This window comes from Neoarius graeffei, chromosome 14, assembly GCF_027579695.1.
Source record: "Neoarius graeffei isolate fNeoGra1 chromosome 14, fNeoGra1.pri, whole genome shotgun sequence".
NCBI lineage: Eukaryota > Metazoa > Chordata > Actinopteri > Siluriformes > Ariidae > Neoarius > Neoarius graeffei.
In genome coordinates, this window is record NC_083582.1 from 4,801,560 (window position 1) to 4,827,012 (window position 25,453).

Sequence of the window (25,453 nt, forward strand, 5' to 3'; positions counted from 1 at the left end):
CTTACTTACTTGAATTAAATCTATCCATCTATCCAGGCGGGGTTCACCCTGGGCAGGTCACCAATCTTGAATAATAATAATAATAATAATAATAATAATAATAATAATAATAATAATAATAATGTCTTAATTAAGAAGGTAGCAAAAGTTTTTGTTTTTTTTTATCCTGTTTTTATACTTCTGGTGTGTGTGTGTGTGTGTGTGTGTGTGTGTGTGTGTGTGTGTGTGTGTGTTTTCACTACTTCAGATGGGTTAAATGCAGAGAGGAATTTCACTGTGATTAAAAGTGTACGTGTGATAAATAAAGTTCTTCTTCGTCTTCTTCTTAAGTCTCCTTCTCTCCATCGTTCACACACACACACACACACACACACACACACACACACACACACACACACACACACACACATTGTGAAGGTGATTCTCGAGAGCTCGTTAAGGTACTTTGCTTTCCACTTCTGATTGGTTAATGCGAGTCAATTTATAGATCAGAGAGAGAGAGAGAGGAGAGAGTGGGGGAGACAGGGGAGGGGGAGAGAGAGGAAAAAGACGGAGAGAGTGTGGGGGAGACGGGAGGGGGAGAGAGAGGAAAAAGACGGAGAGAGAGGAAAAAGACAGAGAGTGTGTGGGGGAGAGAAAGAGAGAAAGAGGAAAAAGACAGAGAGAGTGGGGTGAGAGAAAGAGAGAGAGAGAGAGAGAGAGAGAGAGGAAAAAGACTGAGAGAGAGAATAGGACAGATAGGAAACCCGTGTGAAGGCAGGGCTGTGAGCTCATTCCCACTAATGGCAGCGCGGCGCTTTGTGGATGCGTTGGGGCGCAGAATCTGAGGCGCAGCAGAGCAGGAAGAGAGACAGAAAGTGAAAAGGGGGAACTGCAGGGGGAAAACAGAAACAAGAAAAGAGACTGAGAAAGAAAGACATCGGCCGAAAGACGCAACTGGTCCGGATGAGACTGAGACAGGATGAGAATCGGCTGAGCCGGGTGCGCTGAGCGCTGCGCGGAGAGACAGAGACCGGGGCGACGTTCGCGCTTCGGGAGGAAAGAAAAAGAAAGAAAGTAAGAAAAGAGAGAGAGAAAGCAGCTAAAGCAGGAAGAGAGATTTTCCTTCACTCTGAAGCATGGAGGAGTCCGGAGGCTCTTTCAATCTGGCCAGGTCAGCTGCTCTGAAACTTTCGGAGAGGACGAAGCAGCTCGGCGGGGCGGTGCACGATCCCGAGCGCCAGCGGAGGATTATCTTAGTGATCGTGTGCGTTGCGCTGCTCTTAGACAACATGCTGTACATGGTGATCGTGCCAATCATCCCAGACTACGTGGCTGACCTCGAGAGCGAAAATAAGGCGAAGACACACAGTAACACCACCGACAGCACCAAGGAGAACCTGGATGTAAAGATAGGAGTTCTGTTCGCCTCCAAGGCCATGGTCCAGCTTCTTGTGAACCCGTTATCTGGGACGTTTATTGACCGGGTGGGCTACGACATCCCACTCATGATTGGGCTGATGATCATGTGCTTGTCCACCTGCGTGTTTGCATTTGCTGAGAACTATGCCATGTTGTTTGTGGCGCGCAGCCTACAGGGTCTTGGTTCGGCGTTTGCAGACACATCAGGCCTTGCCATGATTGCAGACAAGTTCACGGAGGAGGCAGAGCGCAGTCGTGCACTTGGCATTGCCCTGGCATTCATATCATTTGGCAGCCTCGTGGCACCACCGTTTGGCGGAGTGCTGTATGAGTTCGCCGGTAAGCGTGTACCGTTCATTGTGTTGGCATGCGTGTGCCTGGCTGACGGCTTCCTGCTGCTCACTGTGATCAAGCCCTTCTCAGACCGGTCACGTGAGAACATGCCTATTGGCACTCCCATCCACCGGCTAATGGTGGACCCATATATCGCAGTGGTGGCGGGGGCACTGACGGTGTGCAACGTGCCTTTGGCCTTCCTTGAGCCCACAGTGGCCAACTGGATGGAGACCACGATGCACGCCACCCAGTGGGAGATAGGGCTGACATGGCTGCCCTCGTTCTTCCCGCATGTTCTTGGCGTGTACATGACAGTCAAACTGGCAGCCAAGTACCCACACCTGCAGTGGTTCTACGGTGCTCTTGGAATGGTGATCATCGGTGCTAGCTCATGCACCGTACCAGCCTGCAAGAACTTCGGACAGCTCATGGTACCGCTGTGCGGTATCTGCTTCGGGATTGCGCTTGTCGACACGGCGCTGTTGCCCACGCTGGCCTTCCTTGTCGACGTCCGTCACGTGTCTGTGTATGGCAGCGTGTACGCCATCGCAGACACCTCATACTCTGTGGCCTATGCCATGGGGCCCATTGTGGCTGGACAGATTGTCCATAACCTGGGGTTTGTCCAGCTCAATTTGGGCATGGGTCTTGTCAACATGCTGTATGCTCCCGCTCTGCTTGCATTGCGACATGTCTGTCAGATGAAGCCATCCTACTCTGAGAGAAACGTGCTGCTGGAAGAGGGTCCCACAGGACTCTATGACACCATCAAGATGGAGGAACGCCATCTGAAGAGGAAAGGACTCAGCACTACCCCAAACACCAATGTCAACACTACAACCAGTGCTCTGCCTATTGAGGATGGATTTGGTTTGAGATCATTCTCTGAGGAGGAGTCATCAGGACCAGAGTACACTTAACATAACACTCTTAAATATAAAGGTGCTAGAGAAGGTTCCTTGCCACACTCTAAAACACAGTAATTGATGTAAGTTCCTAAAACAAATTTATATTTGTTTCTCATAGGTTCCTTGGTTCCTGGAGGTATTTAAAGCTGTCACATATGATACAATCCTGAAGGATTTTTCAGGAAAGTTTAGTTTTAGAGTGGAGAAGAGCCAGTTTTCTCTAAATAACATTTTTATTTCTTTTTCCATGTGCTTTTGGTGCCACAAAGAAGCTCAGTGAAAACAGGTTCTCCAGGCGTTCTCTATAGTTCTTAGATGACTTAAAGGATGCTAGTTTCAGAGATGGTTCCACACAGGAACATTACCAGAGGGACAAAGTGAAGAACGCTTTAACATGACACATTTATAGCAGTTCATTATAGTACCAAGAAAATATACGTACTAACAAGCCAGTGATGGTTTTCTGGGAACCAAAACCTTTTAAGGCATTTGTGGCACCATTAAAATGAAAAGTTCTCCTAATGCCAACAGGTCATTCACCACAGTATGTCATTAACATGGCGTTCATGGGGAATTTTACTCATTTTAGCATCATGTTAGAGTTTATTCCCATCCTGCTGCCTGTACTGTGAAGTTTTCATGAAAAAGTGAACCGTATTAAAGCATTAATTCAATCATCACTGAACTGCTTTGTTTTAAATGTATAAAAATTATATGTACAGAAATCAACATGACATATTTCACATATATTTCCATACGAACAAAAAATAGTAGCTTATTTTGATGTAAAAAAAAATCTGAGTGATTTTATTTGTTGTATAAAATGGACTTGAGCTTTAACAAAATGTCCGCTGAATTAGTTTACTAGAATCTAAAGAATATCTTTTAAATATTGAACTATAATACGATATAATATGACTCATGTACATATTTGTAAATCGGTGTAAATTGGTGGTGTGTGAATATGTCGATATGATTATGAAATGTTTAAAAAATGTGAAAAGGTAAGATTATAAACTGTTAAAGTCAGAACAAAATGGAGTAATCCCATTCATGATGATAATTTTGATAATAAACATCTTGAAACAGGTGTCACTGTATGGACTGTTGTGTCTGCTTTAACAAAGAAAACACAAACAGCTAATACATAGATTTTTAAATAAAATTATAATGTAATTAATGCTAATTTATATATTGGTAGCATAAATTAAAAAAAAAAACAGATTAAAAAATGAGATGTATTGGCTAATCTCATTGATTGACCCTCCCCCATTTATTATTAATAATAACAATAATAATATATTTGAAATCTGAGAGAGTGTGAATTATTTGCATACATGAATACATTTTAAAATATACTACATATTCATTCAACTAAAGTTGAAAAAAATATATACACTAATTTCATTATTCAGGTTATTTTTACTCAGATTAGCTAGCTAAATCCTGTGAGGCTAACTGAAACTCAACATGAAGTTCAGTTAATATGTAAATTATTCTTAAAAACTTAAAAGCAAACGATAAAACTAATGACGCTGTATTGTATTTTCTATCAAATAGTTAACATTTAATGTTTTAATGAGCACGAATTTTTCATTAAAATGGTATTTTTAGTCAGAGCCGGTTAGCCGTTTCTCACAGCGGCGCTAACGCACTCATTACCTCAGGAGTCATTAGGGAAAAAAAAAAAAAAATCTGTCAGAACGCTGTCGCGTGCGCTGGACACTGGCCTATCAGAGCACGTCAGAGCGCCTTTACGGAATCCACTGACCAATGAGAGCGCGTCCGTTATCCAAGGGGCGTGGTTTCGGACGAAAGCCTGAGGTGGAGAACAGAAAAAAAAAAAGTAACGGTGCGCGCGGAGAGAGGAGCGCGAGGAAGATGGGCTGTGAGGAGCGCGCGCGCAGGAACTTCTGATCCACGCCACAGGTAATTCATAATAATAATAATAATAATAATAATTAAAAAAAATGATTGATAAATTAATTAAAATAAATGCTTATCTTGTAAATATCACACTAACGTACTAAAGAACGTGTGTAAAAAATATTATAGAAAATTAGGGCGAAAAATGATGCAGTGTAAAGAATAAAACATTATATATATATATATATATTCCCCTAATAAAAAACATTATAGATTAGTTTGCATGTTGTTGTTGTTGTTGTTTTTTTAAATCATAATTCTTTATTCTTTTTTTTTTATAAAGAACACACCTGCCTTATTAGATGCACAGGTCTGGAAATGTTATGTTTATTATAAATAAAATGTATATTCTGATTTGAAAGCCCTTCTCATGGCACTTAACCTAGTTGTGTTTGTTTGCACATCCCCTCATTTTGTGCACTCATGCATCCTCCCTAATGCACATCATATCTCATGTTTCACTTTGCACCATGCAGTGAATTATCTTTAAAACAGAACACAAACCGCCAGGGGAAAAAAAATTAAACAACATAAAACCCGGATATGAATGATTAGACAATTGAGAAAAAAAAGCTCTTGAGTAAAAAGCAAGAACAGTGCATCATTATCCGTGAAATATTTGCAGTATACACTGAGTTATACAGCTGTGTGCAAAAGTTTGCACACCCCTCATGCCTCACTGCCTGAAATGCACCATGTGTTTATCACTTTTACACTTACAAACTGTTTTGTGTATATATAGAGTTACTCATGCACTGTAAAAGGTATCATCACTACTTTCTTCAATAAGTACACTTTATGTATTGTTTTAACTCATATACTTTAAGTAAATGTACTCATTTTGCATGAAAGAGATCCGATACTTCATACACCTGAGTAAGCCACACAGTTTAGACGTATGGAAATTTGCAGATGTCTGCAGTGTGCATGTACAGAGGTGTAATGCAGGGTAATTTGGTATGCATATTTCAAAAAATGTCTTGTTTCTGTGGCCACAAAAGCTCTAAGGGCTTGAACAGTTAGTCACTTTAGCTTTTCATGATAATCATTCACCTGTGTGTCTCGCTTCTTGCCCGAAGTTAGCTGGGTTTGGCTCCAGCTTCCCTCACAACCCTCATGGATAAGCAGTATGGAAAATAAATGAATGATCATCCTTAATATGTCATGAATGTGGTCAACACTCATATTTTTCCTGTGCTTCCAGACAAAGGACCTGAAGCACGAGTTCTGAATCTTTTGGTAAGTGAACCAGCTGAAATGCTTATTCACATTTGTCAGCTATTTTCAATATTCCCAGGCCTTATTTTCTATTCATAGTGATAATCTCATCTCATCTCATTATCTCTAGCCGCTTTATCCTTCTACAGGGTCGCAGGCAAGCTGGAGCCTATCCCAGCTGACTACGGGCGAAAGGCGGGGTTCACCCTGGACAAGTCGCCAGGTCATCACAGGGCTGACACATAGACACAGACAACCATTCACACTCACATTCACACCTACGCTCAATTTAGAGTCACCAGTTAACCTAACCTGCATGTCTTTGGACTGTGGGGGAAACCGGAGCACCCGGAGGAAACCCACGCGGACACGGGGAGAACATGCAAACTCCACACAGAAAGGCCCTCGCCGGCCCCGGGGCTCGAACCCAGGACCTTCTTGCTGTGAGGCGACAGCGCTAACCACTACACCACCGTGCCGCCTCATAGTGATAATTAAATTAAATAATCATGTCTGTGCAGTTAAGTTAAATAATCATGTCTGTGCAGTTAAGTTAAATAATCATGTCTGTGCAGTTAAGTTAAATAATCATGTCTGTGCAGTTAAGTTAAATAATCATGTCTGTGCAGTTAAGTTAAATAATCATGTCTGTGCAGTTAAGTTAAATAATCATGTCTGTGCAGTTAAGTTAAATAATCATGTCTGTGCAGTTAAGTTAAAAGTCATGTCTGGCTATGCAAATATTAACTAATGCAAGTTAAATTAGCTGATACCACAACACACAGAATAAAAGCACACACATCCACGGTTTAACCGACAGCAAAATTTGATAACGTGCATTTTTATTAAACTAATTTGAAGTGGTCATTGATTGTGTAACACGCCATTTGTGTTGGCGTGTATGTGTTATTCAGGCCGCTGCTACAGGTATGGTGCCAGAATTTTCTTCTCTTGTGGCTGAGGGCTGATCAGTACCTCGAGGTGTTAAGAAGTTTTAGTTGTAGGTATTAGTCAATTTTCATGAGTTAATTGATATGGACTCATTGTATGGGCTCTCAAACATTATTTCAGCTGAATTGTTGAAGAAAACCATTAAGAAAGGAATGTTTCTTGACGTTTTTGAAGAAAACCAACATTACCTTATGTGAGCACTGAAAGTACAGTACTGTGCAAAAGTCTTAGGCACCCTGTTTTTTTTTCCATGCAAAGTTTATCAATTTTTATTTTATGACTTCTACATACTGTACATTATCGAGTCAAAATGTTACAGAAACATTTTCCAAATGTTCGAGGGTTTTTTTTTCTTTTCAAAATAACATTAAAGCAGCATATTTCATCCATAAGAGAGCACTTTTCAGATGAAAAAAGAAAATATAATGAAGGCTACTGGAAAATTTTTGGTGCAAAATGAAGAAGTGAGTGTGACAGTCAAAGTGCCCAGAAGAACTGTGGCTGGTTCTGTAAGATGCTCAGTAAAACCTATAGATCATTTCCACATAAAACTGCACTCACTGGACCTCAGACTAAAGCAAAGGGTCATCTCACACCAAATATCGACTTTGTTTCATTTATTATGGCTCAGTGATTACTGTTTATAGTATTTTTTTAATGTTAAACCATTTAATTTCATTATTTTAAGCCATTTTTCATCGACAGCATTTCTTTACATGTGCCTCAGACTTTTGTACAGGACTCAGTGGCGGCTGGTAGTCTTTCAAACAGGGGAGGCTGGTCGGTTACGATATTTCCAGATTTTAAAAGAAAAAACATCAATTTTTCCCATACTCTTGCCTCTGATCTGGCTGATTGTTGGCAGGGTCACAAACTGTGAAATAACAGGTTCTTTTGGCCCATTAGACTACTGTCCAATATACATGATGGTGGTGTTTGGGGGGGGGTATATTTTAACATTTTATATTTTAAAATTGTGGCATGTTGTTTAAAAATTGATCATTATTGAAAGCAGCTCTTTGTGAGGAACCTCAGCAGTAACAGCAGAGTGTTCTGGAATAGGCACAAGCACTGACCTTGGGGAGCCAAACATAGAGCTGGGTGCCACACATTTCATTCAATGACACTTTCCCTATATTTTACTGATTTTGACTGAGAAATGTTTTATTGACAATTTTGATAACCCTTCACTTTTAATCCAGGTCTGTAGTGTGAAATGTTCTCGGCTGTGTTTCTGTTTAAAAATGTTTTCCAAATTGTAGCTGTGTTTAATTCATATCCAGAAAAATATATATTCCAATATAATATACTCAGCATAAACATTTTAAATAGATTCTATATTTTTGGTCCATCCATGACATATTACTAAAGTAGCCTATTTACTGTTGTTGATGTGGGTCACGTGCTGTTAGCCAATTCACTTTCTCATACCAGGAGAGCTGAAAGGAACAAGTATTATTCCCTACCTTTTTCACCAAGTCAATTTGAGGCGTTGGTCTACCCTGCTCTTTAATTTTAATTTTTTCCTCGAAAGGAAGACTGGCAAATGGCTTCGCCAAAATTAAATCAGCAATGCTTGGCATCCGTGCGCAGCTTTCTTGCTAGCTGACTAGCCCCCTCAAGTTCAAGTTCAGTCACTCAAATAAACAAAATTTCTGGAACTAAGATAGCAAACTTGACAACACTATATTTACACTTTATTTACAATGAAAATATATACAAACTAAAAAAGCTGGTAGAAACCGTATGTAATGAATGAAATCGAAATGTAAGCTGATCTCTTACAATACACCACAGCACTTGCGAATCCGCATGGGACTGAACTGAGATTCACCGCTGCCTGTCTATATTTGAAACGAGCTGTCAATCAAAGAAAATATCCGGCCGCTTTCACCAATCACCAGTCTCCTCGCGGAAACTGCCATGTCCCTCCCACTGTGAGGCTCGGAGTCCGTGGGCGGGCGTTTTCACAGTATTTGTCCAATAATCATCTTGCATTTTGAGATTGAAAAGCGCATAGCTCCCAAATGCCATTGAAGTGCACTGAGGCTGGGCTGCATCGTGCTGTCACAAGGGGGAGAAACTCACGCACACATTAAAGTTATAAAGGAATGATTTCGCACTGTAGTGGGTTGAGCACATATATTTCTATGATTCTGGATCTGAAATAGCAATGTTATAAGGTCGGCTATAACATAAGCCTAGCGCAATTCATCCTACACGATGTTCGTCATTTTTAGAGGAGGCTGAGCCTCCCTCATTGTCTTAGAGCAATCGCCCGTGACAGGACTGTAGTTGTTTTTACATTGTTTTAAAAAATACATGGTTTTGAATTCATATTTGAGATCTTTTATTGCAATGTGAAGATGAGCTGAAGACAACTAACATTAATGCAGTGGACATGTACGTTTTGCAACTTTGCATGTGAAAATAGAGATATAAGCATTATAGACTGAAACATGGGGATTACACAAGAACATCGCAACACCATGTCTTCATAGAGCGCCTCTGCACATTTAAATCCTTCAATACACTGAAGGTACGTCCATCTACAGTGCGTTCCCAGATCAGTGACAATCTTAGTGATGCCACAGACCATCCCTGTGTCTGAAATCACTCACTCATTCACTACTCCCTACTCACCATATAGGGAATTACTATATAGAGGACTATATAGCGAGCTCATTGGTAACATGAAAAAAACACTTTGGGACACTACTCCTCCACACCATTATTTACGTCATTACTGTTGCACAATTAAAACGTGCCAGATCAGTCGGCTGGTGGGTTTTCAAAATAATAAATACATACGTGTGTTTTTGTGATAAAACCATATTATACTGAGCGCATTTCCCACATTAATAAATACAAAGTACCTGCAGCTTTCAGTTCTTTTAAATCAAGGCTGAATACTTTTTCTTCTTTGCCGCTGGCTTTTGTTAAATCACATTTGAGGCTTTTGATTTGATTTCTTTTGATTTATTTCTATAGTCCACTATATAGTGAGTAGGGAGTGATTTCAGACACAGGGCATGTTTTCGATTGCTAACTTTGTGAATTTGAAGAGTCATGCACTGAAAAATCATTTTTTTTCTTCACATTTCCGTATACACGTTCAGATGGGCCAAAATGTCCAGTGCCCCGAGCAGGATTGTCATTTTGAAACTAATCATTTTGATATCACATTTAATGCCAACAAAAGCAGGAGCCGTGAGGGCTGAAAGCTGCACAGAAAGTTCCAGTTTAAACCAGGAATTTTGACACATACTGAATGTGGTGGAAGTTGTTCAAACTGAAAATGAAGGAGACGCAGAAGGCACTGATCTTCAAGACATGGATTTTCATTCTAACAGTACTAAAGACCTGCAGTGCTCACCTGAGTATAACTTGGCAGACTTTCTGCTTAGAATGCAGACAACACTTAACATACCTCAGCATGCATTACAAGATGTAACATAATACAGCAAATAAACCAGATAATTGACGTGTCTAAACATTTGGTTTTGGTGGGGAACTGTCTTTTCCTCTGGAAATACTGTAGATTAACTTTTCTTTCACTGTGCAAAAGTCTTAGGCACATAGAAAGAAATGCTGTCGACCAAAAACAACGTAAAAAATAATTAAATGAAATGTTTCAACATACAAAAATACTATAAACAGTAATCATTAAGCCATAATAAATGACACAGTCAATATTTGGTGTGAGATGAAATTTCCTTTGCTTTAAAAAAAATATATCCGTCTCAGGTCCAGTGAGTGCAGTTTTATGCGGAAATGATCTGTAGGTTTTACTGAGCATCTTACAGAACCAGCCACAGTTCTTCTGGACACTTTGACTGTCACACTCACTTCTTCATTTTACACCAAAAAAAGTAGCCTTCATTATGTTTTCTTTTTTAATCTGAAAAGTGCTCTATTATGGAATATGCTGCTCAGACACATTACAAACTTTTTTTTCCCCCTGTAACATTTAATATTGTGCTGGAAAAAAATTGAACATTCGGACTCTAAAATGTTTCTGTAATGTTTTGACTCGAGAATATAGAAGTCATAAAATAGAAATCTATAAGAAAGTTTGTATAAAAACAAACAAACAAACAAACAAACAAACAAACAATAGGGGGCTAAGACTTTTGCACAGTACTGTATTTCATGTCTATATGAAAGTAGAACATTGGTGGATCTTTTTGTTGTGTGTTTTTTTTAATGGAAAGTGTACTTTTTATGAAACCTAACTGTCACAGAGCCAGGACGCCAGTTATAATGCTAAAAAGTGAAAAACTCTTCAGGTAGACTGTGAAATTTTTAATTTTTTTTAATAAGAAAGTACTTCTGATGAATAATGCTTTGTTGTACTTACTTCATTTTTCTAAGGCATAAGTTTCCTGAATTCGGTTACATATGCAATGTGACTTTTTTGTAACTCTCATTAACTTGGGCCATACAAGATGGCAATACTTAGAAATGACAATTTACGTGTACATGCAATTTAAAATAAACTTAAACAGTAGTCATAAAGAGACCTAACTTGAAGGTAATGGTTGTATTTACTTAACTGTTTCAAGGTAACCAGCTTCCTCGACTCTTTTCCTAGAATCGTGAGATTTGAACAGATGAACTTATCAAATTTTACAGTGTAAACATTTTCCTGAACATGCGTGTACCATACTTCTTATCCATCTGTTTATCTACTGTACATTTGTTACTAATATTTATTTCCACAGACCTGTTTTTGTACATATTTAGCTTACTTTTAATGATTTTAGGATTATTAGTGCATCCAGCCGACAGGTGATGAGTTTATGCCATCATTTGTCATCTGTTGTCCATCCGTCATCATCCACATTTCACGAAAATCGCTTCTTCTCCCTCAATTCTTCACCAATTTTGATTCTTTTTAGCAGGTAGGTAGGTCTTCCTGGGGTGCATATAGCTTCTACCCAGATTTGCATAATTGCAATTAATAATGAAGATATGGAGTAATTAATCAATCCCTAATGAGCAGTTTCCACACAAATCGCTTCTTCTCCCTCAATTCTTCACCAATTTTGATTCTTTCTGGTATGAAAGTAGGGGAACCTAGGGTGCATGTAACTTCTACACAGATTTGCTTCATTACAATTATTAATGAAGTTATGGACTAATTAAGCCTTAATGAGCAGTTCAAATAACCAAATTGCTTTTCTGAATGAGATTAAAAGTATGACGAATGTATAAACACTCCTGATATATATAATATATGTATGTATGTATGTATGTATGTATGTATGTATGTGTGTGTGTGTGTGTGAAGACTGACTTACCGTACCAGCGTCTGGATCATCGTGTGAAGATGCCTGTGCTGGAGAAAAAAACATCCAAAGACAGCAATGTAAGCATAATATCATCATCATCATCTCAGACAGCTTCATTTCACTATAGTGTATAGCATATTCATTATTTTGCATTTTTTCTCATCTTATTTTTTGTCCTGTTATAGTTACAATATGACATGGATTGATTTAGAACTTTACAGTTTTGACTGGATCTACTCTGGAAGCTACATAATAAAAAAAATAAAATAAAAAATAAACCCTCAGAAAAAAAAATAAATACGTAAAACCTAGTGAAAAGCACTCAGTGGGCTTTTTATTTGATCAGATCCAACTAATGAATCGATCCACTGCTTTACTTTACTTTGTATTATTCATCTGGGAAAGAACCTGTACAATGATACACACTCCAGAGATGCCCCTCAGTGATGTCACCTGACAACTCGGAAGTGTGTAACCGTCGTGTCATGCAAGAGAAGGAGGAACAGCAAGGAGTGGATTTTATTAAACAAGCTAAAATCAACATCGTCAGTGATGTGCACACTCGATCCCTTCAAGCGCCCAGTTTCAATGAAACAAATCAAATTTTATAATATTCAGTCATTCAAAACCAGCGCTGCTGAATTCTGGACTCTGGCCAGAAGCCGTTGATTAATGCTCTAAAACAGCAGCTCTGACAGCAGTGCAGGTTTACAGTAATGCGCTCATTACAATGTGTTATCGTTTCTATAGTAACAGCTCATTCACAGGGACTCGTACAGCGAAAGTGTGACTCGTAATAAACAAATTAAAGAACATGAAATCATTGATTTGAGGTTAATGAATATGTGTTATAAACAGTAGCTGAAGCAGTGTGTGGGGGGGTTGTTAGCATTACAGATGTGGTGTGTGTAAAACAGTGTTTGGCATTTAAAAAATCAATACGTAAAACCCAGTGAAAAGCACTCAGTGGGCTTTTTATTTGATCAGATCCAACTAATGAATAGATCCACTGCTTTATGTTACTTTGTATTATTCATCTGGGAAAGAACCTGTACAATGATACACATTCCAGATGTTCTCAATCAACACGGTTCCTGCTAATAGTGCAGAAGAAGTGAGAAAACCACATCAGGACAAGAGAAGTATGTGGGTGTTAGTGCTGGAACAGTGGCAGTGAAGGAAATAAAGATCATGTAGAAACACGACATGCTTTAGTAACACCTACAGTTGGGAAAGGGGGGCATTAAGGCCCCACACTTTAAAAAAAAAAAATTATATGGTATAAATAATGTAACTTTATTAACAGCGTAATAGAACAAACACATCATTAGAAATTAACTGGCATCAAAGCCAATGATAAAAGCGCAACAGCTTTCCAACACAACAGTGTTTTTACAGTAGAGCCAATTCCCCACCGGTGTAGGGCAACGAACCCCCAGTCTAACTGTCAGTTTCTATTTCATTTTACTGGGTTCAGTTTTCACACATTCCTATCATCTCCTGAGAAATCTGTAATAATGTCCAACATACTGGGGATTAAATCCAAGTATTTTCAATGTAGTAGGGCTGAATACCCCATAGGGCATAACCACCACCACCCCAATACCCCACAGGGCATAACCCCCCAATACCCCACAGGGCATAACCCCCCCAATACCCCCCAATACCCACAGGGCATAACCACCCCCCAATACCCCACAGGGCATAACCACCCCCCAATACCCCACAGGGCATAACCCCCCCAATACCCCACAGGGCATAACCACCCCCCAATACCCCACAGGGCATAACCACCCCCCAATACCCCACAGGGCATAACCACCCCCCAATACCCCACAGGGCATAACCACCCCCCAATACCCCACAGGGCATAACCCCCCCAAAACCCCACAGGGCATAACCCCCCCAAAACCCCACAGGGCATAACCCCCCCAATACCTCACAGGGCATAACCCCCCAATACCTCACAGGGCATAACCACCCCCCAATACCCCACAGGGCATAACCCCCCCAATACCCCACAGGGCATAACCACCCCCCAATACCCCACAGGGCATAACCACCCCCCAATACCCCACAGGGCATAACCCCCCCAAAACCCCACAGGGCATAACCCCCCCAAAACCCCACAGGGCATAACCCCCTCCAATACCTCACAGGGCATAACCCCCCCAATACCTCACAGGGCATAACCCCCCAATACCTCACAGGGCATAGCCACCCCTAATACCCCACAGGGCATAGCCACCCCCAATACCCCACAGGGCATAGCCACCCCCCAATACCCCACAGGGCATAACCCCCCCAATAGCCCACAGGGCATAACCCCCCCATATCCCACAGGGCATAACCCCCACAATACCCTACAGGGCATAACCCCCACAATACCCTACAGGGCATAACCCCCCATACCCCACAGGGCATAACCCCCCCAATACCCCACAGGGCATAACCCCCCCAATAACCCACAGGGTATAACCGCCCCCAAAACCCCACAAACCATAACCCCCCAATACCCCACAGGGCATAACCCCCCCAATACCCCACAGGGCATAACCCCCCCCCATATCCCACAGGGCATAACCGCCCCCAAAACCCCACAAACCATAACCCCCCAATACCCCACAGGGCATAACCCCCCTAATACCCCACAGGGCATAACCCCCACAATACCCTACAGGGCATAACCCCCCATACCCCACAGGGCATAACCCCACCATACCCATACCCCACAGGGTATAACCCCCCCAATACCCCACAGAGCATAACTCCCCCCAAATACCCCACAGAATATAACCTCCCCAATATCCCACAAGGCATAACCCCCCCCAAAATACCCTACAGAGTATAACCCCCCAGTACCCCACAGGGCATAACCACCCTCAAAACCACACAAACCATAACCCCCCCAATACCCCACAGGGGTATTGGCATCTTGTTCAGGGATCCTTTCTGCTCTTGTTCTCCCTCTTTGTATAGGGTGTGGTCACTGGGAAGACACACAAACACAGGTTAATTGCTCTCAGGTGTAGTGATTCTGCCACTTACCTTCCCTGACTCTGCCCTCCTGTCACAGACTGGAGCTTGACCACGCCCCCGCTGCCACATACCCCCACCACCCGACTCAGGCTGGGCGGCCATCCGGCCTGCAGCCGACTCCCCCCCTTGATGTGAGAGGAAGTCCACCACGCCCATCTGTGCCCCCGGCCTGTGGACCACCTTGAAATTAAAGGGTTGGAGTGCCAGATACCAATGGGTGATCCACGCGTTGGCATCCTTCATGCGGTGGAGCCACTGGAGGGGCGTGTGGTCCGAACAGAGGGTGAAAGGGTGCCCCAGCAGGTAGTACCGGAGGGCGAGGACCACCCACTTGATGGCCAGACACTCTTTCTCTATGGTGCTGAAGCGCCCCTCATGCACTGACAGCTTCCTGCTGATATACAGGATGGGGCTGTCCTCCCCCTCCACCTCCTGGGACAAAACCGCCCCCAGCCCTCTGTCCGATGCATCGGTCTGCAACATAAAGGGGAGAGAAAAGTCAGGGGAGTGTAAAAGTGGCCCCCACACAGTGCAGCCTTTACCTCAGAAAAAGCCCGCTGGCATTGCTCCGTCCACTGGACCAGATCTGGTGCCCCCTTTTTAGTGAGATCAGTCAGCGGGCTGGTGATGTCCGAATAATTAGGTATAAACCTACGGTAATAGCCAGCCAGCCCCATGTACTGTCTCACCCCCTTTTTGGTCTTGGGCCTCGGGCAGGCCGCAATTGCTGCCGTCTTATTAATTTGGGGACGCACCTGCCCGTTGCCCAAGTGGAAGCCCAGATACCGTACTTCCACCTGCCCAATTGCACACTTCTTTGGGTTGGCTGTGAGCCCCGCTCACCTCAGTGACCTAAGGATGGCCCTTAGATGTTCGAGGTCCCTCGGCCAGTCGGTAAGCGGCCGCATACGTGGCGTGGGGGCAGAGGACCCTGTCCATCAGCCACTGAAATGTAGCGGGCACCCCAAACAGCCCAAAAGGAAGTGTGACGAATTGGTGTAATCCAAACGGCGTGGAAAAGGCCATTTTTTCTCGGGATAGAGGAGTCAAGGGGATCTGCCAGTATCCCTTTGTCAGATCCAGTGTCAAATAAAAGCGAGCCGTGCCTAGTCGATCGAGCAACTCATCAATCCGAGGCATTGGGTACGCATCAAATTTAGACACCGCGTTGACTTTTCTATAGTCCACACAGGACCGGACCGACCCGTTGGCCTTGGGTACCAAGACCACCGGGCTGCTCCAGTCACTGTGGGACTCCTTGACAATGCCCATTTTGAGCATGGCCTCGAGTTCTTCCCTAACCACCTTTTTTGTGTGTTCAGGTAGCCTGTAAGGGCGGCTACGTACTACCACCCCCGGGGGTGTCTCTATGTGGTGCTCTATGAGGTTAGTGCAACCGGGCAGGGGCAAGAACACATCCGAAAACTCGGTCTGCAACTGGGCGACCTCTGCGAGTTGGGTCGGGGAGAGGTGGTCTCCACAGGGGACAGGAGGGATGCTCAACGCCAATGCCCCTTTTTGAACCTCCGGCCCCAGCTCCGCCTTCTCCGGAACCACCGACACCAATGCCACGGGGACCTCCTCATTCCAGAGTTTAAGCAGATTGAGGTGGTAAATCTGTAGCACCCCACCCCTGTCCGTTCGCCTCACCCCATAGTCGACGTCCCCGACTCGCCGTGTGACCTCAAAGGGTCCTTGCCACTTGGCGACCAATTTGGAGCTCGATGTGGGCAACAGTACGAGTACTTTATCTCCCGGTGCGAACTCTCTAAGGCACGTACCCTTGTTGTACAGGCGGGTTTGCCGTTCTTGGGCCTGCCGCAAATTCTCCTGGGTTAAGTTGGTGAGGGTGTGGAGTTTTGCGCGCAGGTCCATAACTTATTGAATTCCGTTTTTGATTTGTGAAGGTCCCTCCTCCCAATTTTCCCGCAGCACATCTAGAATGCCGCGCGGCTTACACCCACATAATAATTCGAACGGGGAGAACCCCGTGGAGGCTTGGGGGACCTCTCGCACTGAAAACAGCAAGGGCTCGAGCCACTTATCCCAATTACGTGTGTCCTCACGTATGAATTTTTTAATTATATTTTTGAGGGTGCGCTTGAACCGTTCAATTAAGCCGTCCATTTGTGGGTGATACACACTGGTGCAGATCGGCTTAATCCCCAATAACCCATACAGTTCGCGCAGTGTCCGTGACATAAACGTGGTGCCTTGATCAGTCAGAATCTCTTTCGGGATTCCAACTCGGGAGATAACGCGGAAGAGCACCTCCGCAATACTGCGTGCTGAGATATTGTGCAGAGGCACTGATTCCGGGTATCGCGTTGCATAGTCCACCAGAACTAATATAAAGCGGTACCCTCGTGCTGACCAATCTAATGGCCTGACGAGATCCATCCCAACTCTTTCAAACGGGGTCTCGATTAAAGGTAGAGGGCGCAAAGGCGCTTTTGGAATGGCTGCTGGATTTACTAACTGGCATTTGCGGCACGCCGTACACCACCTACGAACATCGCCGCAAATCCCCGGCCAATAGAATCAGGCCATTATTTGGGCTAGTGTCTTATCCTGCCCTAAGTGTCCAGCCATGCAATTAAAATTTGCGTGACTCGCTCTTTAGTTTGAGTGTCCTGCGTCACTCGGTATAACCTATCCTTCATAATCGCGAAATAGGGGAAGGACGGGGTGGCGTTCGGCTGGAGCGTTTGACCATCGATTACTCTCACTTGGTCAAACGCATGTCGCAGAGTCTCATCTCGTGACTGCTCTAATGGGAAATCTGCGAGGGCTTCCCCAATAGAGAGAGGAGGGGCCGGCGGCTCCTCACTCTGACGCGGAGATGACATAGACGGCCCTGTGACAGCTGCTCCCACCAAAGTGACACCGGGACCTCCCCCTGCTAAATGGCAGGACCCACTCTCTACTATGCATGTCATTAAATCCTGGAATCCCGGCCAATTGGTCCCCAAAATTAAAGAGTGGGTAAGGCGAGGATTAACCGCCGCCTTCACTATAAATTTTTCCCCTCGGAAAAAAATGTGGACCGACACCAAAGGGTAGCTGTGAACGTCCCCGTGCACACACAACACCTTCACCCCCTGTGCTCCCCCCAATGCCTCATTTTGCACCAGGCTTTGGTGAATTGAGGTCTGATTACAACCGGAATCCACCAACGCCTTATATGTATCCCCTTGGATACTCACCGGTATGCGAAACACTCCAGCCCGATTGAGGGCGGCTTCTGGCGTGTTGGGGATCCGAACCACTGCGCCCACCTCCATTGCCGTGCACTGCTGTTGGAGGTGGCCCGGTTCCCCGCAGCACCAGCAAACCGGCCCGGGCTTCCTCTCTGCACCGGTGTTCTGGGGCTCACTCACGTGAGGGGGGGGAGAGACAGACACAGAAGGGAGAAACAGGAGGGCACCGCGGGTGCGGCAGGCCAGCTGGGGTGGTGCTGGCCCCCGCCTCCGCAGTGGAGGAATGGGGCGAGGACGGGACACAGGAGGAGGGAGAGAGAGAGAAAGAGGAGAGAAGAGAAGAGAAGAGGCGGTCTGCTGTCCTGCCGCCGGAACAGCCGCCAAATGGTCCTCCGCCAGCTCAATGGCCTGATCCAGCGACGCTGGGCGGTGGCACTGGACCCACTCTGCGGTTCCTGCTGGCAAGTGTGTGACAAACTGCTCCAGCACCACCTGATCAACGATTTCCTCGGCATCACGGTTGTTGGCCCCCAGCCACCGCCAGCAGGCGTCCCGGAGTTGCTGGCCAAACGCGAACGGCCGGCCGACTTCCTCCAAGCACAAGGCGCAGAAGCGCTGGCGCTGCTGTTCCGGGGTGCGCCCCACGCGCTGGAGGATGGCCCAGCGGAGGTCCGCGTAGGCGAGCCGGCGGTCGGCGGGGAGCTGTAGCGCGGCCAGCTGCACCTCTCCCGTTAGCAGGGGAAGGAGGCGCACCGCGCGCTGCTCCATCGGCCACCCAGAGGCCTCTGCGACTTGCTCGAAGAGCGTGATAAAAGCCTCGGGGTCGTCCTGCGGACCCATCTTGGTTACAGTGAGGGGGGACGGGCCCGCGGTGGGAGCGCTGGTGGACCCCGCCAATGCGAGGTGCCGGAACGCCTCCCGATCTTCTTGCTGGGCCAGCACAAGGGCCTCGAAGTGCCGTTCTTGTTCCTTTCGGAAGGTGACTAGCACTTGGTGCTGGCTTTGCTGGGCTGTGGCGAGGGCGTGGACCAGGTCGGCGAACGGGGAGGACTCCATGGGGCTGATTGGCTGCTGTGCTCCACAATTCTTCTCCCGGGTTTTGGCACCACTGTAGCGGTTCAGTATTGGTGGGTGGAGCACAGAGGACGGCAGGCCAGAGATCAGATTTAAAATAGCGTTTATTGCTACACTTTTCAGTTTCGCAATTCTGAACTCGAACAGACACACACCCGACTGGCGTCTTGTTCAGGGATCCTTTCTGCTCTCATTCTCCCTCTTTATATAGGGTGCGGTCACTGGGAAGACACACAAACACAGGTTAATTGCTCTCAGGTGTAGTGATTCTGCCACTTACCTTCCCTGACTCTGCCCTCTTGTCACAGACCGGCGCTTGACCACTCCCCGGCTGCCACACTCCCATACCCCACAGGGCATAACCCCACCATACCCATACCCCACAGGGTATAACCCCCCCAGTACCCCACAGGGCATAACCCCCCTCCAATATGCCACAGGGCATAACCCCCCCAATACCCCACAGGGCACAGGGCATAACCCCCCCAATACCCCACAGGCATAACCACCCCCAAAACCCCACAGGGCATAACCCCCCCAATACCCCACAGGGCATAACCCCCCCCAATACCCCACAGGGCATAACCCCCCCAATACCCCACAGGGCATAACCCCCCCAATACCCCACAGGGCATAACCCCCCCAATACCCCACAGGGCATAACCCCCCTCAATACCCCACAGGGCATAACCCCCCTCAATACCCCACAGGGCATAACCCCCCTCAATACCCCACAGGGCATAACCCCCCCAATACCCCACAGGGCATAACCCCCCCAATACCCCACAGGGCATAACCCCCCCATATTCCACAGGGCATAACCCCCCCATATTCCACAGGGCATAACCCCCTCAATACCCTACAGGGCATAACCCCCCCCAATACCCTACAGGGCATAACCCCCCATACCCCACAGGGCATAACCCCACCATACCCCACAGGGTATAACCCCCCCAATACCCCACAGAGCATAACTCCCCCAAATACCCCACAGAATATAACCTCCCCAATACCCCACAGGGCATAACCCCCCCCCCAATACCCTAGAGTATAACCTCCCCAATACCCCACAGAGTATAACCTCCCCAATACCCCACAGAGTATAACCCCCCAAGTACCCCAGAGGGCATAACCCCCCAAATACCCCACTGGGTATAACCACCCAATACCCCACAAGGCATAACCCCCCCAAAAAATACCCCACAGAGTATAACCCCCCAAAATACCCCACAAGGCATAACCCCCAATACCCCACAAACCATAACCCCCAATACCTCCCCCCCAATAAGTCCCCTCCAATACCCCACACAGAGTATAACCTCCCCAATACCCCACAGGGCATAATCTCCCCCCCCCCCAAATACCTCACAGAGTATAACCTCCCCAATACCCTACAACGCATAATCCCCCCAAATACCCCACAGAGCATAACCCCCCCAATACCCCACAGTTCATAACCCCCCACCCAAATACCCCACAGATTATAACCTCCCCAATTCCCCACAGGACATAACCCCCCCCCCAATATCCAACAGGGCATAACCCTCCCCCAATACCCCACAGGGCCTAATGCCCCCCTTTGCTCTTTGTGCAATAACCAAAAAAAATTTAAAATTCGGCTTTCATTTGACTCTCCCTCCAATCATACTTCAACTATAACAAGACAATGAAGACAAATGAATTTATACTGAAAATAAAACTCGAGTTATTGCTGTCAGAGATGTACCCCAGAGCAGCAATCATATACAGTGGTGCATGAAAGTTTGTGAACCCTTTAGAATTTTCTATATTGCTGCATAAATATGACCTAAAACATCATCAGGTTTTCACACAAGTCCTAAAAGTAGATGAAGAGAACCCAGTTTTAAAAAATGAGACAAAAATATTATACTTGGTCATTTATTTATTAAGGAAAATGATCCAATATTACATATTTGTGAGGGGCAAAAGTATGTGAACCTTTGCTTTCAGTATCTGGTGTGACCCCCTTGTGCAGCAATAACTGCAACTAAACGTTTGTGGTAACTGCTGATCAGTCCTGCACACCGGCTTGGAGGAATTTTAGCCCGTTCCTCCATACAGAACAGCTTCAACTCTGGGATGTTGGTGGGTTTCCTCACATGAACTGCTCACTTCAGGTCCTTCCACAACATTTCCATTGGATTAAGGTCAGGACTTTGACTTGGCCATTCCCAAACATTAATTTTATTCTTCTTTAACCATTCTTTGGTAGAACAACTTTTGTGCTTAGGGTCATTGTCTTGCTGCATGACCCGCCTTCTCTTGAGATTCAGTTCATGGATAGATGTCCTGGCATTTTCCTTTAGAATTCACTGGTATAATTCAGAATTCATTGTTCCATCAATGATGGCAAGCCATCCTGGCCCAGATGCAGCAAAACAGGCCCAAACCATGATACTACCACCACCATGTTTCACAGATGGGATAAGGTTCTTATGCTGGAATGCAGTGTTTTCCTTTCTCCAAACATAACGCTTCTCGTTTAAACCAAAAAGTTCTATTTTGGTCTCATCCATCCACAAAACATTTTTCCAATAGCCTTCTGGCTTGTCCATATGATCTTTAGCAAACTGCAGATGAGCAGCAATGTTCTTTTTGGAGAGCAGTGGCTTTCTCTTTGCAACCCTGCCATGCACACCATTGTTGTTCAGTGTTATCCTGATGGTGGACTCATGAACATTAACATTAGCCAATGTGAGAGAGGCCTTCAGTTGCTTAGAAGTTACCCTGGGGTCCTTTGTGACCTCACCGACTATTACACGCCTTGCTCTTGGAGTGATCTTTGTTGGTTGACCACTCCTAGGGAGGGTAACAATGGTCTTGAATTTCCTCCATTTGTACACAATCTGTCTGACTGTGGATTGGTGGAGTCCAAACTCTTTAGAGATGGTTTTGTAACCTTTTCCAGCCTGATGAGCATCAACACTACTTTTTCTGAGGTCCTCAGAAATCTCCTTGTTCATGCCATGATACACTTCCACAAACATGTGCTGTGAAGATCAGACTTTGATAGATCCCTGTTCTTTAAATAAAACAGGGTGCCCACTCACACCTGATTGTCATCCCATTGATTGAAAACACCTGATTCTAATTTCACCTTCAAATTAACGGCTAATCCTAGAGGTTCACATATTTTTACCACTCACGAATATGTAATATTGGATCATTTTCCTCAATAAATAAATGACCAAGTATAATATTTTTGTGTCATTTGTTTAACTGGGTTCTCTTTATCTACTTTTAGGACTTTGTGTGAAAATCTGATTATGTTTTACGGCATATTTATGCAGAAATATAGAAAATTCTAAATGGTTCACAAACTTTCAAGCACCACTGTAACAGTAACCAGGTTTCCTTTGGAGTTTTTCACAAAATAGAAGCGATATTTAAAAAAAAAACCTCAACAAAACCATACTGTATGCTCTGTGTTTCTATTAAGTGATATTATGTGATTAAAGCTGGTTTCCTCCTCTCATGATGGCTCTTACAGAGCGCTATCTTTTTCAGAAAGGTAGCGTTTTTATTTGCTCTTCGTGTCATGTCACTTCAATGCAAAAAAAAGTTTTCATTTTCATTTTGCGAAATATTGTTTTTCTAATTGTCTGAAAAACCACCTCACATGAGTGTAAAAACTTTGTGATTTTTAAGAGTTTTTTTTTTATTCAGGTGTTTCCATCACTCTTTAATTCACAGTTTAAACTGCACATTAAGCAAGTTAATGGGGACACGGCGCATGACAGGACCGATACCTGAGACTAAACGCTGAGTAGTGGGTGTGGCAGTGTGATACCAGGACAATTCAGGACAAATTATCTCGTAAATATACACGTTTTTAGTTCTATATTTATTCTTCTTTTTCCTCTTTTACTCCTTGAAGTCTTTTAGCTTATTTTTTAAATGGTACTTTGTGTTATGTGTGTAAAATGACCTTGGGTTTTAGAAAGGCGCTATATATGTAAACAGAACACAATAAATAAATAAATAAATAAATAAATTCTTTTGACAGAAAATTTTATCTGGAGCCAGGTTCTCAAACATTTTGAAGGATCGTTAATAAATAATAATAAAATAAAAAAAATCTCTGACTCAGCACAGATTTATCTTCAGTACAAAATTACAAATAATTCACATATTAGGCTTATTATTAATTTATATAATTATTTATTATAATTTGTTCTTTATAAGAGCTTTTTATTTCTGAACATTCCCCTACCCAAACTGTTTTTTATTCATTTGTGCTAGCAGCAGTAGAACAAATTGTTACTCTTACTCAGGATCTTTCTACTTTATTATTATTATTATTATGTTTTTTCACACAAAGAATACCTCTGGGCTGAATTAAGTTGCTATGACTTTTGGTGCTGATCTGGATCACTGAACCGGAATGATTGGGCTTTTTTTCTCACTTAGCATTATCCTCTATCTCCTACCATTCCGGATCTATAGGATACAATGACCAGACATCCCGGTTTGTAAGAGCTAGCACAAATTATTGTGACTTTAGTAACAGTCTCTATCAAGTTAAAACTGTTGATAAATTCACATTGACATTATTTATAGACCGACATGTTGTTTCTTTCCATCCAGTCAAAAGTCCTTGACCTGTTCTGTCCAAAATGTTCTATGTTTATTAATTTTTTTTTCTCAACGCTTTATACTGCGCTTTAGTTTCCACTGCAGTTCCTCCCTGAACACGTCTTCCATCTGAGATACAACGTTCACAACCGAGTGGTGACATTCACACTGTATTTCACTCCTATTGTCAGGACACAGAAGAAAAGGTTACACATTTTTCTGTTCTTGAGTCGTTTGGGTCTTAGTGAGACGTTTGCTCGTGTCGAGTGAGCAGCCTTGGCTATAGTGCATGTTTACACCACATCCACTACTTATCATTACAGTGAAAGAGGAAACACAACAAGCGTCCTTCTCCACATTGTGTGGTCCAATCCATCCATGCTCATGTCCTGAGAAGACTGAAAAAGACTGAAGGATTTTTTTTCGTAGCCTGTTTTCCTTTGACACTTGTTGAGAAAATGAATTCGGACTGATGGATGCATGTGATATTCTCAAATGTTATTTAAAAAAATCTGCATGCCAAAAGGGATTTGAGCTATTTTTTTGTCTCAGAAAGGATTTCACCTTATGTCTCTGTGATATTGGCATGATCTGTTGAGGGATGAGAGGAAAAAAAAGATGAAATTTCAGAGAAATTCTCAACAGTTACATCATCTGATTAATTTACACCAGGCCAGAGGGCACGAACGCATGACTGATCCTGTCCAAATCTCATATCAATTGAGGTTCACAGTAATGAGTATCTTTATAATTATTTCAATTTTTTTCCAAATTAACTGGATATTCATGTACACCACATTTCTTGTGTAATGTGTAACATTTCTTGCATGATAAATAATCAAACTGCTCTCAATTTTCATATCAGATATTCATAGTTCAGTTCAGTTTTATTTGTCATAAACACAAAATGCAGGGTCAACATTTATCTCATATTTCATGAGATAAAAATAATCCCATCCCTTCCTTTAGGTTCTACCTAAAATACCAGTACCGGACCTGCAGCAAACCCTGTCTGCGTACCTCAAGTCTGTGAAACACCTCGTCCCTGAGGCCCAGTTCCAGAAGACCAAAGCCATGGTGGAGAAGTTCAGCAAACCAGGAGGAACAGGAGAGATGCTCCAGAAAAAACTGCTGGAGAGGAGAGAGAAGACTGAGAACTGGGTATAAAACACAAAATATTACTACACACCAGTGGCGGCTACTGGTTTTTAAAACAGGGGAAGCCCATTTTACGCATTCATCGTAAAACCTGTAGGCCGGATATCAAAGCATAGAAAGGTGTGCCCCATTAGCATAGTGAACTAGACAACCCTACCTAGTGGCAGAAAGTATTTTTGCTTGTACATTTCATGTTATAGTCTGGCTTGCCAGGCTAGTGCCTCATATCCTTAATCAAAAATATCAAACATCCAAAAATCACTGGCTATTCAACGAAGAGCCTTGAACATCATACCCTGATATGCAACACAGAGTCTTTAACACAACACCCAGCTGTGCAACACATCCTTGA

At 43.9% G+C, this 25,453-nt stretch overlaps 2 protein-coding genes across 2 annotated transcripts in view; both read left to right on the forward strand.

The window, feature by feature from the left end:
- Positions 1 to 1,118: 1,118 nt before the first annotated feature.
- LOC132897444 (probable vesicular acetylcholine transporter-B) lies at positions 1,119 to 2,659 on the forward strand. The gene has a single exon (XM_060938716.1). It carries the CDS (start codon positions 1,119 to 1,121, stop codon positions 2,655 to 2,657), a length of 1,539 nt encoding a protein of 512 aa, XP_060794699.1. The 3' UTR covers positions 2,658 to 2,659.
- A 543-nt stretch (positions 2,660 to 3,202) lies between these two features.
- LOC132898657 (choline O-acetyltransferase-like) overlaps positions 3,203 to 25,453 on the forward strand; it is a 64,850-nt gene continuing 42,599 nt past the window's right edge. The window contains exons 1-3 of the mRNA XM_060940373.1: positions 3,203 to 3,268; positions 12,034 to 12,111; positions 24,913 to 25,104. Coding sequence (XP_060796356.1) covers positions 3,203 to 3,268; positions 12,034 to 12,111; positions 24,913 to 25,104 — 336 coding nt within the window. The remainder of the gene's footprint in view (positions 3,269 to 12,033; positions 12,112 to 24,912; positions 25,105 to 25,453) is intronic.

What these genes read in the sequence shown, in the direction of transcription:
- LOC132897444 (XM_060938716.1), top strand. Translation starts at nt 1,119, where the DNA reads ATGGAGGAGTCCGGAGGCTCTTTCAATCTGGCCAGGTCAGCTGCTCTG.